Here is a 14,737-nt window from a genome sequence, read left to right on the forward strand (position 1 = left end):
ATCTTCTGTGCAGAGTGGGATTTAATTTAGAGACGGACCCATTCCAGTGCATGCGCTGTAATATACAAACAGACATGACAGCCTCATATGATACGCAAACTTGTGTCACTTAGCAAAATAGTTTTTTTGACATTATAAACATCTGAATGTTTAATAGATAAACTGCAAATAACCAGAGTAAGAATTTCAAGCTTATCATTTTAGTTACCCTTCGAGGTGATTTGACAACTATGGAGGTTGAAAACTTCGTTTCCAAGACCCTCGAGCTCCTGCAAGAAGAGAGAGAGGCTGAATTAGAAGAAACACGGTAAATAACACACGTCTCACTTTTCCACACGTGTATTTATCTAGCCATTCATTTGTATTGCTCAAATGTATTAGTGAACTGTGAAATATTGTTTGTGTTGTCAGAGCATGGCAGGAGAATTTATCTCCCAAGAATCTACAGAACAAAGGAGTGTTTCTGATGAAGCTTCAGATCGGAAGCCAACACACTGGCATGTATGGCAGACGTCTAATAGTTTTTGAACCTAGGAAAAGTATAGGACCCTCAGTTCTTCCCAGCAATACCTTTGGACCTGGTGAGACATTCTGTGCAAAAAAACAATCCATTGGAGTACATGATTTCATACAATACTGCTAATGAAACCTAATGCTACTTGCTCTCTTTTGTATTCTGTTTATAGGTGACATTATAGGTTTGTATCAGTCAGAGGGTCAGAGTCAGCCATCTGAATTGGGCTCAGGTGTGGTAACACGTGTTACCCAGGCGTCCCTGACGGTGGCTTTTGATGATACACAGGACAGTTTAAACTTGGACAGAGATGGACTCTACAATCTAATGAAGCTGGCAAATAATGTGACCTATAGACGACTGTCAAAGTATGTGCAATTATCAGTTCATACAGCTAGTATCATTAAATACTTACTATTACTAATACTTTTTTCCTCAAAATCAATTTTTTGGGATTTTCAGAGCTGTTAGAGTAGTACACAAAATCAGCTGTGTTGATGAAATATGCTCTGCGTTAACAGGTTTATTCGTGTTATGTTTTTTCACATGAAATTTTTGATGCATTTCCTTCTTGCAGGGCCTTAAAGTCTTTAAATGGATACAGCAGTGGTCCTGCATCTTACCTGATCAGTGTCCTCTTTGGTTACTCAGAACCAGGGATATTATCACATCAACGTAAGCATATACATGGAGTGACACCTGAAATGGATCGAAAATCACCCTGCCTAGTCCAATGGGGCCTTAAGTCTGTTTATGTTTCTTTTATTGCAGATGTTTTGGAATTTAGCAACACTGGGTTAGATAATTCTCAGAAAGAGGCTGTGTCCTTTGCAATGTCTCAGAAAGATGTTGCAATCATACATGGACCACCAGGGACTGGCAAGACCACTACAGTGGTTGAAGTAATCCTGCAGGCAGTAAAACAAGAACAAAAGGTGAGCAAGTTATCAAACTCTAAATTTGGATAGTTAAGGTATAAATTATTTGACGTAGTATATATGCAATATTGTGATGAACATCTTTGTAAATGTTAACAGATCCTTTGCTGTGCACCTTCCAATGTGGCTGTTGACAACTTGGTAGAGCGTCTTGTGAAGAGCAAGGTCAAGGTTTTAAGATTGGGTCACCCAGCCCGTCTGCTCGAGTCGATTCAGAAACACTCACTGGATGCGGTCCTTGCGCACAGTGACAACACCAACATCATTTCTGATATTCGCAAGGACATGGACAAAGCTTTTGTAAGATTTTGATTTCTCATAATTGTTTTGAATTGCCCATTTAACTGGTTAATTGGCCCCAAAACGTGTTTTAAAACTTAAAAGCACTCTTTTTCAAGCAAAACATTTCACAAAAATGTTTATTTAAAGTCGGCATGAGAAGGAAGTTGCGATAGTCGTTTCTTCCCTATTGTGACGTATGAGTGAAATGGCTTCTTGAGCAAAAAAAAAAAGTAAGGCAGGTCCATCAGGAATTGACTGGATTGTAGGATCATTGTGGTTTGGCTGTTGCTGTGATTTCATGTTATTGATAGGTTGTCCTGCCCTTGCTCTAGTAAACGCGTGAGCACATCAGAGAAGAGAACAGATATTGCTGGAAAAATAAGAAAAATAAGAATTGTCCATCCATTTTGATTTCATGGTTAAATTATACAATAATTAATATACTGTTCAAAATTAAGACTAGCATTATTTGTTTGCAAATGCTACTTGGTTTTATGTTGTATATTCAAAACAGTAAACTTTTAAAAATGCGGCTTGAGTGTTCAAATGTGATTTGGGGGCCATCTGTTAAGCTGTGTTGTAATACAGTCATAATAAAAAACAAATCCAATGCATTGACAGAATGAAATGAAGAAGGCTCGGGACAAAGGCCAACGGAGCAATCTGAAACGGGAAATCGGGGAACTGCGGCGAGAGCTGAGGACCAGGGAGGAAACGGCTATCACTCAGATCCTGAAAAGAGCCGATGTTATTCTAGCAACTAACACTGGCAAGTAAACCTTCCCTAGTGGTCAGGATTTTTATTTCAGGAAATGTTTGTTTGTTTATGCCTAATTGAAACTCAAATATGATTGATTTGTGTAACATAGGAGCCTCTGACGAAGGTCCTCTCAAACATCTTCCTAAAGATCATTTTGACCTGGTGGTGATAGATGAGTGTGCTCAGGCTCTAGAGAGCAGCTGTTGGATTGCTCTGCTCAAAGCACGCAAATGCATACTGGCTGGGGATTACAAACAGCTGCCACCCACCATCAAATCACAGAGGTGTGGAGGAAAAGGAAATGTATCTTAAATTTGTGAATTATTTGGTTTATGGTATCCATTCTTGATGAGCTCTAACACTTTCATTTCAGGATATATCTTTTTAAATACTTAATATATGAATAAATAAATAATATTTTTGGTCGATGTTTATGTTACTTTTGCCCGGTTTCTCAGACGAGGCTTAACCCTAGTCCCAGACTAAAATGCATGTTTGAGCTGTCTTAACTGAAAGCAACTTGCACTGGTATATCTTAAAATATGTCAGTCCCATACTTAAATGTCCTAATTTAAGTAGCTTGCTCCTGCCTTAATATAAGATGAAATCAGTGAAACAGTTTAATCTGTGAAACCAGGCCCTTACATTTAGTTGAAAACGTACTCTCATAATGATAAAATGTTGTCCATATTATAAATGTTATTTATCTTTAACTTTCACAGTGCTGCATCTAAAGGCCTGTCTGTCAGCCTAATGGAGAGGCTAATAAAGAAATATGGAGACTCTGTGGTTCGAATGCTGACCACTCAGTACCGTATGAACAGTGCCATCATGCAGTGGGCTTCAGAGCAGATGTATCAGGGAAAGCTGTTTGCACACCCTTCAGTGGAGAAACACTTGCTTAGGTGTGTAAAATATGTTAGAAGTTTCCGGAGAAAACATTTAAACATTTTATTTGGCACTGTTGGTCAAGTACTATGTTGTATTGTTCAATTAGTCTAACTTTTCTTTTTAAGATGATTTAAAAATACTGTATTTTAAAGGTAGGTTATGATAGCTTTATAAAATGTTTCATTGTGTATCTTTAATTATCAGTTTCACTATTTGGGCTTGTCCCTAGAGTTTTTAACTTCCCCTTTATCATTAATTTTAAATCAGGGAAATTCTACCTTGTTGTTCCCCTAAGGAAATGAAAATAAAATAAATAAATAAATAACAAAGAATCGCTGTCCCCAATTCCTGCTGTGTTTTAGACAGTGTTTTAAAAAAAAAATTTATGTTTATTTTAAGTTTGCTATCTAACTTGTGTTGAGGTAATACGGAGGAAGATAATTGATTGTATCTTGAACAGAGACCTGGCTGGTGTTGCTGATGTTGAGGAAACCAGAATTCCCCTTCTGCTCATTGACACTGCAGGCTGTGGCCTGAATGAGATGGAGGACACAGATGAGCAGTCTAAAGGCAATCAAGGTTAATATCAGCTCCAAATACAACCACCTCTTTATATCACTTCATATATTTAATATAAGGGGTTGGATAATGAAACCTCGGTTCGTCCTATGTGGTGGTATGCCGACATTTCCCTGGATACCATAGCTGTCGATACATCACAAAGACTTGCTGTCCTGGGCGCACCAATAATTTGCCCTGATATGTCCCATTATTTTATGTACAGCTGTGCTATTGCTCTGCTAATTCATACATTATATATATATTTAATAATAAAATACTGTATATGAATAAGTTTTTCTCTTTATTCTCTTCACAGGAGAAGTAGACATTGTGGCACTTCATATCAAAGCTCTTACTGAGGCTGGAGTTCATGTCAAAGACATTGCAGTTATTGCACCCTATAATCTCCAGGTGAGATGCTTTTTAAAGTACTTATGTGTAAAAAAACAAAAAACTATCTGTGCAAAGCAATGCCTTCATTAGGATTACACTACTGTTTCATTATGAATATCATTCATTCACGCATTAAAAAAACAGGATTTTATCTATTTCAGGTGGATCTTTTGAGACAGAAACTGTCCCATAAATATACAGAGCTGGAGATCAAGTCTGTTGATGGTTTTCAGGGCAGAGAGAAGGAGGCAGTGGTGTTGTCATTGGTCAGATCCAACAGGAAGGGTACGCCAGATCTAAATGATGACTACATCTACATTTATCCATTTATTTACCCTCCTGACATTTCAAATCTGTATGACATAAAATGCACCAGCTTCTCCAAAGATGTGATTATAAGGAAAGGTTGAGATATTAATTGTCTTTCATTTACCCCAAAGGTGAGGTTGGATTTCTTGCTGAAGACAGAAGGATCAATGTTGCTGTGACACGTGCCAGACGCCAGCTCGCGGTAGTGTGTGATACTCAGACTGTTCGAAACCATGATTTCCTCAAATCCTTAGTGGACTATATGTCTGAACACGGAGAATTACATACTGCCTTTGAGTACCTGGAAGACTGTGTGCCACAGAATTACATCCGTGATGAAAAGGACAAACAGATCAACGTCAAAGACGCTATATCCGTAAAACAGAAGCCCAAGAACCAAGGCAAGAAATCAGAGCAGGAATACAAGAAAAGTGCAAACAATAAAAGCAGTGGAGCGAGTCAGTCCAGTGTTCAGCCAGATCAACTTAAAAACACCAATTCGCTCCATTCTAAACCCAAAGACGTCAATCAAACACAAAACAAGAAAAAGGAAATAAGGGAACAGCTTCTGAAGTTTTTGACAGACCCAAACAAGACAGAACTACAGTTTCCTTCCACGCTAAATTCCCACGAGCGTCTACTGGTCCATGAGCTCTCTGAAGAAATGGGATTGAGGCATGAAAGCCAGGGAGAAGGGAAAAACCGTCGCATAACTGTGTCCCGGCCTCCATCAGGACCAGAGAAGCCTGTGAAGGAGCCTGAACAACCAGACATGACCGGATGTACAGCAGCAAAGATACAAGAAGAATCACAAAAAGCCTCTTCACAGGCAGCTATTGATTTGAAAAGCCTACATTTGGAGCGAATGCGCCGGGAGCAGGAGAAACGAGAGGAGAAAAAACAGCAGAGCATGAGACCAGATTTCAATGCGAGTAAAAACCAGTCTGTTAAGAAACCCAAAGCATCTTCCAAAGGTTTGTGATCTCTATCCCAGTATCTGAATTCTTTCAATACTTGTATTCTCTCTGTTACACATCATGGTCTTTCTTTCATAGGAAGCGCTAAGATAAAAGCAGGAGCCATGGATATAGCTGCAGCTGCCACAGCTGATGATGATTTTGACTCTCTTATCGATTCTGTGGTTAAAGCTGACAGCGTGTGTGCTTTTGTGAAGTGCAAAGCCAGCGTCCTCACACTAGGGCAGCTCTGCCTCCACTGTAACAGACAATACTGTCTTAGTCACCATATACCTGAGGTACACCTTGCTTTATGTTTTATATTAAAGAGGTCATATCATGAAGAACTAAATATTCCTTTATTCCTTTCCTTGAGATAATTGTAATATGAAAATGGACTGTAACTTTCAGAACTTGAAACTTTGTTCCTAGTCTAAATCAGCCATTTATTGAATGATAAATACAGTGTAATACAGTGAAAGCTGGTTAGATGCTATTATAAATAAACACCTGAAGTTCTTTTTAATAATGTTCCAGGGTGTTGGCATCAGAGACTTTTTAAGTTTCAAGTTCAAAGTTTATTATAAGCCCAAAGGGCGATTTTTGGCGCAGTATAAAATTTGTAACCATGTCATACAATAAAAAACGCCAGAGAGAGGGTTGAAAATAGTCATTAAAATGAAATAATAAAAAAATAATTATATGATCATTTTAAAACATTCATATTAAAGATGTGTTCTAAATAATGTATTGTCTTTTTTAGGTTCACGGATGTGGAGACAAAGCAAAAGCTCAGGCTAGAATGAGGATAAGTAAAGAAGGGGTGCTCTACGCAGGAAGTGGACAGAAGGACAAATCAATGGATCCGAATAAAAAAGCATATCTGCAGAGAAAACTAGACTCTAAACTGAAAGATATGTCATCTCAAAGAAAAACTAAAGCCAAAGACAAAGAGAACTGACATTCTAGACACTTGATCAATCTAATGCTGTTTAATTTAAATGTGTTGGTTATTTACTTGAAAAATATGTGAAGAGTTCAGATGCAAAAGCCTCTAAGTGCCATCTGAAAATTTCTTCTAGAATGGTCATTTTTATCAAGCTTGTATATTTAAGTTCAGTAATTTCACTTTAATGGCAATGAAAATGACCATTCTAGAAGAAATTTTCAGATGGCACTTAGAGGCTTTTGCATCTGAACTCTTCATGTATAGAAAGATTTCTATGCTTTTAAGTTTGATCTTTAACCGTAAGGTGATTCTGGTAAGTTCCCAAATAAGGCTGAGAACAGCTGCTATTTATTGTAGATCCACTCTGGCATGGCTTAATGGAATGCAAATATACAAATATAAAGACCATAAAACATAAAGACCAGCCATATTTAATTCTCCCAACTGGCACTGACAATGAAAAGTGGGTTTATGAATGACAATTGAGCTTGAAATACCAATCCTAATGCTAGTCTGAAATCCCTTTACAAGATTTATGTCTTGCAGAATTGTTGTTGGGAGCTTAGGTAGTTGCTCCACTTTCTCTCTCAGTGATTGATGCATTGATTATTGATGTCAGATGTAATCTCTCAGTTTTCCCATTAAGCTCTGAAGAGCACAGGCTAAGCAAAGCTTTGGATTTGGTCCATTTAATACTCCATTTAATATATTTAGTCTACTACTACAGCCCGGTGTCTCTGTGTGTACAGTACATCTGTCCACAAGAGGACATAAGAGACTGAGGTGGCATTGTGAGCTCCATGGATGCAGTTAGTGAACACATTAGAAGGAGCTTTACAAAGGGCAGTATTTCTAATAAACACAAGTCCTATGACAAGAAATTATGTGCCACTACATAATGCTTTTTTTAATTTATTTTTTAACTACTTAAAATGCTTTTTAAAGGTCCCTCAAGCGACTTGGTTTGCCACAAACTTGGTCTGGTTTGCACTTGTTTGCGTTTGATACCATTGCATTGGATGAATGAACGTCTTGTTCAGAAACTGAAACAATAGGATCATATTTTACTTAGTTTGTCTTTTTCATTACGGATGTTGGCCTATGAATGGGACAAAACTGAATGAACTGAGAAATAGCAAACAAAAGGTTTTCTGATGAAGAACTGCAATATGAATTGGAGTTTTTACTAAATAGAATCACTCATACATAAACAAACATCTGATGATAGTAGGTGGAAATGAGTCTTTCTTAGTGCACCATGGTAAAATAACACCGTGGTTAAAGATCTTTATATGTTATGTAGATTATAAGCAGAATTGTTTGCTTTACCATATTCCTTTTCTCTACCACTGCTTTACTGAGGTTCTTGTAATGGGTTGACCTTCGTTTGATCAGGAGGTTATCTAAAGGTTTTTCATGTTAATTTAAGAGCATTGTTTGAAGCATATTTGTAATACTGTAAGTACAGTAGTAGTAGTCTTTGGCTGTCCGTTCTGTGTGACTTGCAGATGACTCAGGTAGATGATACTCTGCGCTTGAAATGCTTACCCTAAAAATAGCTCTGCAATGTTCTGAATCAGAAATAACCATTTAGCTCAAGTAAATAGTTACAAAATAGAAATATCCTTAAAGGAATATGAAGCATACTGTGCTGCTGCACTTTTTAATCATCATTTCACATCGTAATCATGTCACAAAAAGTGGTTCAGTAATGAATAGAACATGCGTAGCTAATGTTCAGGAATGTTTATTGTATAACTGCATTAACGTAGAATCAAAATAAATCTGAATGAGATCCAACATACAACATGTTAATTGTATAAACTGTCACAAACTCAAATACTGGCTAAAACAGGAAAGCTTCTTATTACTAAAAACTCTGATTTAAAGTGATTGTAAAAACTGCTGTATTACAGTAATGAAAATTAAATGATAATGACCCTTGAAAATAATGGTAGAAAAAAAAGATGGTCCCATAAAAATGGCACAATGCACAAATGATCCTAAAATAAGCTTAATTTTTTACATTTATGTTGGTTAATAATGGTTGTATGATACATATTTACATATTTGTACCGCATTACTGACACATTAAAGTGCACATATTCTAAGCGTGTTCCCCTTATTTATCCCAGTGGCAAAATAAGGAAAGATTCTCTCAGTAAACTTCTCTTTAAATGTGTAAATACTGGCACCATCTGCTGTGTTAGAAAAAGAAACCTTTCCTCTGTCATAGTCCAGTTCAACTGTGATTACCTGTGGTTTCTTTTTCAGAGTCAGTCGAGTGCGGGGAGAGGTCTGAGCCCAATAGGATTCCTCATTATATGCAATTACCCAGAAACCCTCTGCTGGGTTCAGGAAAACTGCAGTCTTCCTCTTTATGGACACTCGTGCCACTCCAACGTACCACTCTTTGCTGTGGGCCACCTCTACATACCAGCGCTGCTTTCCTGAATTGAAGCCGCTAGCAGCAAGTACCGCCATGCTGCCCGTGCAGCGCTCAGGGTTATCTGGAAGCTGCTGCTTTTCCCCATAACTGATGGTGGTGAGTTCATCTCTGATGATCAAGTTAGGATGTGCCGTGTTTGGATCAAAATGGACAGAGCCTGTGAGATGGCAAGAAGAAAACCGATAATTGTCTTTTCATGATTTTGCATATTAGGCCTACTGTACTTGAGCAGTGTAGTCCTTACCAATTCATTTTAGGATTTGGAGGACACAATTTATTAAACCTGTTGTACATTCATGGTTTTCAAACATTCCAACATTGCGCAATATATATATTTCTTGAGGTGCAAATAAAATTTGAGAGCTATGACACAAAGACATTCGTTTCAGAAGGCTTGAAATTAAGTGATGCCTAATGCCTAAATGGCTCATTTTGTATTCCACCTAAGAAAAAAAGTCATTGCAATAACACTAGGATTAATAAATGATATCAGAAGAACACTCCCTTTAAAGTCACCATATAAATCGAAATTGACATATTGGAATATTGCAGTATTTATTATAAAATATTTTTTATTTTTGTAACTCCCGGGCCCTCGTAATCTTTAATCAAAATAGCCTCCCCTTTCTCTTGCAATGACGTGTTTACTGGCGTGAGGGCGGGACAACCTGTCACTCACAACGACAATGATCCAATCGATTCCCGATGGACAAAATCAGGTCTTGTCCTACATTTTTTCTTGTTCGAGAAGCGATTTCAATAGGGAAGAAAATACTATCACAACTTCCGTTTCATGCTGACTTTAAAGGGCACCTATTATGCAAAATTCACTTTTACATGGTGTTTGAACATAAATGTGTGTTGGCAGTGTGTGTACACAACCACCCTATAATGATAAAAATCCACCAAGTGCTTTTTTAAAAATCCCCATAAATCATAAGCACTGTCTCAGAACAAGCTGTTCTCAGATTCGGGGCAATGTGACGTCACTTTGCACAGGCCCCTCCCACGACTGTTGATTGACACTGCAGTTTGAGCATAGACCCGCCCTGAGTGAGCTGGACACAGTCAGCCATTGTTTCCATGCTGGAGCAGCTGTAGACAAGAATGTCTCCTAAGCGATTGAGGTGTTTTGTTGTTGGATGTAAGAATGAACTTAGCAGTCTTCATTTACTCTCGTTGTTACTCGAGGATGGATCTGTACTGTTCGTGATTCAGCTTACAGTCTCCGGAACGACAGGCCTAACGTTATACTGATCACGGCAAAAATGAAAGTGAGAGCGCGCACTTTATGACAGCTCTTCCAGTCGTGGATATACAGTTTACCAGTTGATTAAGCACCCACTGAAAAGGTGTGTATATATTTGTTTACTGTTAGTTCTAACGAGTGTTTTGTGTATTTCGCTGTGTATGTTCCATGATAATGAAAGGGAGAGAGAGAGAGAGTTTATGGATAAGACTTTAATGCGCCCTTATATACTGTGTTTATTCAGCTCTTACAGTGATTTTCTGGAGTAAAACTAAGGCCTCATCTTTTGTGTGAGGTACAATAAACTTAATTGAACTCATCAGTATATTTTGGTCATCATTCGGACGGGGTCTGCTACAGCAGGCTTGTATTAATAGTGGATAAAAGCAGATGACAAATAACTGTAATTAAACTAAACTATTCCTGTTCTATCTCCATACAGCATATATTCTCTGGCTCTGTGGGCATTACTGTGCGACTCCGAGTCATAATGAACACCGCTACTGAGAGTTTCTGTTTTGATATTATCAGATGAGATTGTCCTCCCTGCTCTTAGCGCGAGCTCGTGAGGCTCCGCCCCCTGGACCGGCAGCAGCAGTTAATTTGCGTTTAAAGGGATACACACTAAAACGGTGCGTTTTTCTGAGCCCCAAAAAATGACAATTGAAACATGCTGTAAAAAATTATCTGTTGGGTATTTTGAGCTAAAACTTAACATACACACTCTGGGGACATCAGAGACTTATTTTACATCTTGTGAAAAGGGGCATAATAGGTGCCCTTTAAAGTGTTTGGAAGACATTTGATGTGTACTTACAGTAGCTGACATAATTTTCCATTCTTTTCCAGACCCTATGCTTTAATGATCCCAGATACAGAGACACATCTATAAGTGCCCTTGTTGGATATTCTGGTTCAGGTAGAGTGTAGGTAGTCCTAGAATGAATGCATTATTTGTTGATTTCAGTGTGAAAAGAGAAAACAGACTGATTAAATTTAAAGCAATTGCTAACAGTACCGTCTTATTGCCTCCTTACATTCCTGTAGGTCGAGAAAATAAATGTAAAGGTATTAGCATAATTTTAATCCTTTGAACCAGACTTTATTTTTTGCATCAGATGAGGCCAAATAAGGAACCTAACTTAAAGGTTTTGTGAGTGATTTTTATGGAATACTACGCTGAAAATTATCCAAATGCCCGAAAGATGTCACTGAAAAACTGTACTGAGATGTTGCTCTGTAATATGACTTTACACCGTCATTACCCGGGTGTTGATATAGCATGAGCGCAGGTGAGACCTGAACAGCACGTTGATATCTTTGTTTAAATTAAACTCATTTAAGCCTTGCCAATTTAAACACTCAAGCGCAAGAAGCCGAAAGAGAACTCGCGCGCGCTGTAATAAGATTTGTGTGTGCACCATGATCCGTTTTACATTTGATCACTTTATTAAATTTTTAGACCTGAAAACTATACTGTTAGGTATCTTAGGTTAGGTTAGGTATCTTACCTATATTATTAGGGTCCGTTCACACAGAGTGGCACAAAGATATTCCTCAAGCGTATGTTTACGTCGAAATGCAATTAAAAAGCAGGGCAATTAAATTAGGCGTTCTGTGTGAACCAGCTCTTACACAGCCAAACATCGTAAAGAAGTACAAAGACAGAGGAAAATAATGAGACCAATAAGTTGAATGACAGGTGATGATACCATATACACTCACCTAAAGGATTATTAGGAACACCATACTAATACTGTGTTTGACCCCCTTTCGCCTTCAGAACTGCCTTAATTCTACGTGGCATTGATTCAACAAAGTGCTGAAAGCATTCTTTAGAAATGTTGGCCCATATTGATAGGATAGCATCTTGCAGTTGATGGAGATTTGTGGGATGCACATCCAGGGCACGAAGCTCCCGTTCCACCACATCCCAAAGATGCTCTATTGGGTTGAGATCTGGTGACTGTGGGGGCCATTTTAGTACAGTGAACTCATTGTCATGTTCAAGAAACCAATTTGAAATGATTCGAGCTTTGTGACATGGTGCATTATCCTGCTGGAAGTAGCCATCAGAGGATGGGTACATGGTGGTCATAAAGGGATGGACATGGTCAGAAACAATGCTCAGGTAGGCCGTGGCATTTAAACGATGCCCAATTGGCACTAAGGTGCCTAAAGTGTGCCAAGAAAACATCCCCCACACCATTACACCACCACCACCAGCCTGCACAGTGGTAACAAGGCATGATGGATCCATGTTCTCATTCTGTTTACGCCAAATTCTGACTCTACCATCTGAATGTCTCAACAGAAATCGAGACTCATCAGACCAGGCAACATTTTTCCAGTCTTCAACTGTCCAATTTTGGTGAGCTCGTGGAAATTGTAGCCTCTTTTTCCTATTTGTAGTGGAGATGAGTGGTACCCGGTGGGGTCTTCTGCTGTTGTAGCCCATCCGCCTCAAGGTTGTGCGTGTTGTGGCTTCACAAATGCTTTGCTGCATACCTCGGTTGTAACGAGTGGTTATTTCAGTCAAAGTTGCTCTTCTATCAGCTTGAATCAGTCGGCCCATTCTCCTCTGACCTCTAGCATCAACAAGGCATTTTCGCCCACAGGACTGCCGCATACTGGATGTTTTTCCCTTTTCACACCATTCTTTGTAAACCCTAGAAATGGTTGTGCGTGAAAATCCCAGTAACTGAGCAGATTGTGAAATACTCAGACCGGCCCGTCTGGCACCAACAACCATGCCACGCTCAAAATTGCTTAAATCACCTTTCTTTCCCATTCTGACATTCAGTTTGGAGTTCAGGAGATTGTCTTGACTAGGACCACACCCCTAAATGCATTGAAGCAACTGCCATGTGATTGGTTGATTAGATAATTGCATTAATGAGAAATTGAACAGGTGCTCCTAATAATCCTTTAGGTGAGTGTACGTGGTTACACCAATGCGGCAGGGTTGTAAAAAGACAAGGATGTATTAATTCGGTAATGAGGAAGTTCAGGAATATCTAATCTATAACATCGCTCACATCACCTTTAAGTAGAAATAATGGTTTAAAAGCATATTGACCTTTAAAAATGTCAGATCATCTGCTATTATGATGGGTTCTATGTAGTTGATGATGTCAGAGAGCTCTTCAATGCTCTTATTGACCTCCTCCAGTTTCTCTCTCACCACCTTGGTCTTGCTGTCGCTTTCATTTTGAAGCACCATGAGTCGAGCTGCCTCCTCCTCCCTCAGGATTGTATATAACTTGTCATACTCTTGTTTTACTTCTGCAGCAGTTTCAGCTGCTTGTTTCTGTAAATTAGAATAACAGTAAATTAGACTGGATGATTCATGAGGAAGTTAATGTTGAGGGACTAGGTTTGTACATAGTTCACCTGTATATATCCTTCCAGTTCCTCCAAGCTCCCCTTTAACTTTTGAAAAGTGGTTAGTTGTTTTTTCAAAGGATTGTACCTAGTTCTGAGCACTTTCTGTGGGGTGAGTGTATGGAAAGAGCATTTATAAACCAATCCCATTTAACTTGAGACCTTTGACATGCTTTATATGGAAGACCATTTCTGCCACAACAATTGACATACTAAGTCGTAATTATGAGATAAAAAGTCGAAATTATGACATACTAAATCGTAATTACGAGATTAATCAAAATTATGAGATTAAAAAGCAGAAATTGAGATAAAAGTTAAAATTATGACTGTTATAATTTTGACTTTTCATCTCATGAATATGACATTTTATGTCATAATTATGATTATCAAAAGCATGATTTTTTTTCTTATGCGGCAGAAACGGCCTGTATAGCCCACACTCTAGTTTACATATCTATAAATGCTAATATCTAGCTACAAAAGAAATAAGGCTCATCTTCTTCATACAGGTTAACATAAGTTTCCTTACCATTATTTCCGATGTTGCCTCGGCTATAGGGCAGTAATCATGATTTCTGTGACTTCTTGATGACGTACAAACATCGCAGATAAATTCTGCATCTTTCCGACAAAAAAGCTTCAGTTCCTCATTGTGTTTTGAGCAAAACTCCACAGATTTAACCCTGAACTGCTCCGGCTTCTTTTTGAAGACATCCGCGGCCATCTTTAGAGCCAGATTGATTGGAGGCCTGGATGAGTGCTCTGTACAGTGGCACAGAGGACATTGCTGTGTTCCTCTATAGTCCCAGTGTGTCCGAACGCAGGTTATGCAGAAGCTATGTTTGCAACTCAGTGTGACGGGGACATTGAAGACCTCAGAGCACATGGGACACTGTAGATCCTCCACAGTGAATTGACAGTCTTCAGCCATCGGTGGTGAATTTGCAAATCCAAAGTCTTTGAAATGTGTTTCCTCTTTAGAAAATCTGAAAGTAGTGAGCACCGCAACTGGGACAGACTGGTTCGACCTGATTATTAAACTTTTTTTTAAAATAGTGTCTCTTCTTAAACATGTCACAAATGTTGCTGTGCAACTCCG

At 38.5% G+C, this 14,737-nt stretch overlaps 2 protein-coding genes across 3 annotated transcripts; one reads left to right on the top strand and one right to left on the bottom strand.

Moving 5' to 3' along the window:
* Positions 1 to 28: 28 nt before the first annotated feature.
* On the top strand, positions 29 to 8,661 carry ighmbp2 (immunoglobulin mu DNA binding protein 2). Its single transcript, XM_084408621.1, has 15 exons — positions 29 to 307; positions 412 to 581; positions 687 to 882; positions 1,092 to 1,189; positions 1,286 to 1,449; positions 1,552 to 1,752; positions 2,356 to 2,503; positions 2,604 to 2,778; positions 3,217 to 3,399; positions 3,846 to 3,964; positions 4,263 to 4,357; positions 4,501 to 4,624; positions 4,780 to 5,622; positions 5,704 to 5,903; positions 6,368 to 8,661. The coding sequence occupies exons 1-15, from the start codon at positions 231 to 233 to the stop codon at positions 6,563 to 6,565; spliced, it is 2,991 nt and encodes a 996-aa protein (XP_084264747.1). The 5' UTR covers positions 29 to 230; the 3' UTR covers positions 6,566 to 8,661.
* On the bottom strand, positions 8,192 to 14,657 carry LOC311290252 (zinc-binding protein A33-like). 2 transcript variants are annotated; one of them, XM_084408622.1, is made up of 6 exons: positions 14,168 to 14,657; positions 13,645 to 13,740; positions 13,331 to 13,561; positions 11,270 to 11,292; positions 11,069 to 11,187; positions 8,286 to 9,159 (listed from the first exon to the last, which is right to left on the bottom strand). In XM_084408622.1, the coding sequence occupies exons 1-6, from the start codon at positions 14,567 to 14,569 to the stop codon at positions 8,645 to 8,647; spliced, it is 1,386 nt and encodes a 461-aa protein (XP_084264748.1). In that variant the 5' UTR covers positions 14,570 to 14,657; the 3' UTR covers positions 8,286 to 8,644. The 2 variants fall into 2 exon arrangements, with proteins under 2 accessions (XP_084264749.1, XP_084264748.1); XM_084408623.1 differs by lacking the exon at positions 13,645 to 13,740 and having other exon boundaries at positions 8,192 to 9,159; positions 14,168 to 14,629.
* Positions 14,658 to 14,737: the final 80 nt, after the last annotated feature.

This window comes from Rutilus rutilus (genome assembly GCF_951802725.1).
Source record: "Rutilus rutilus genome assembly, chromosome: 5".
NCBI lineage: Eukaryota > Metazoa > Chordata > Actinopteri > Cypriniformes > Leuciscidae > Rutilus > Rutilus rutilus.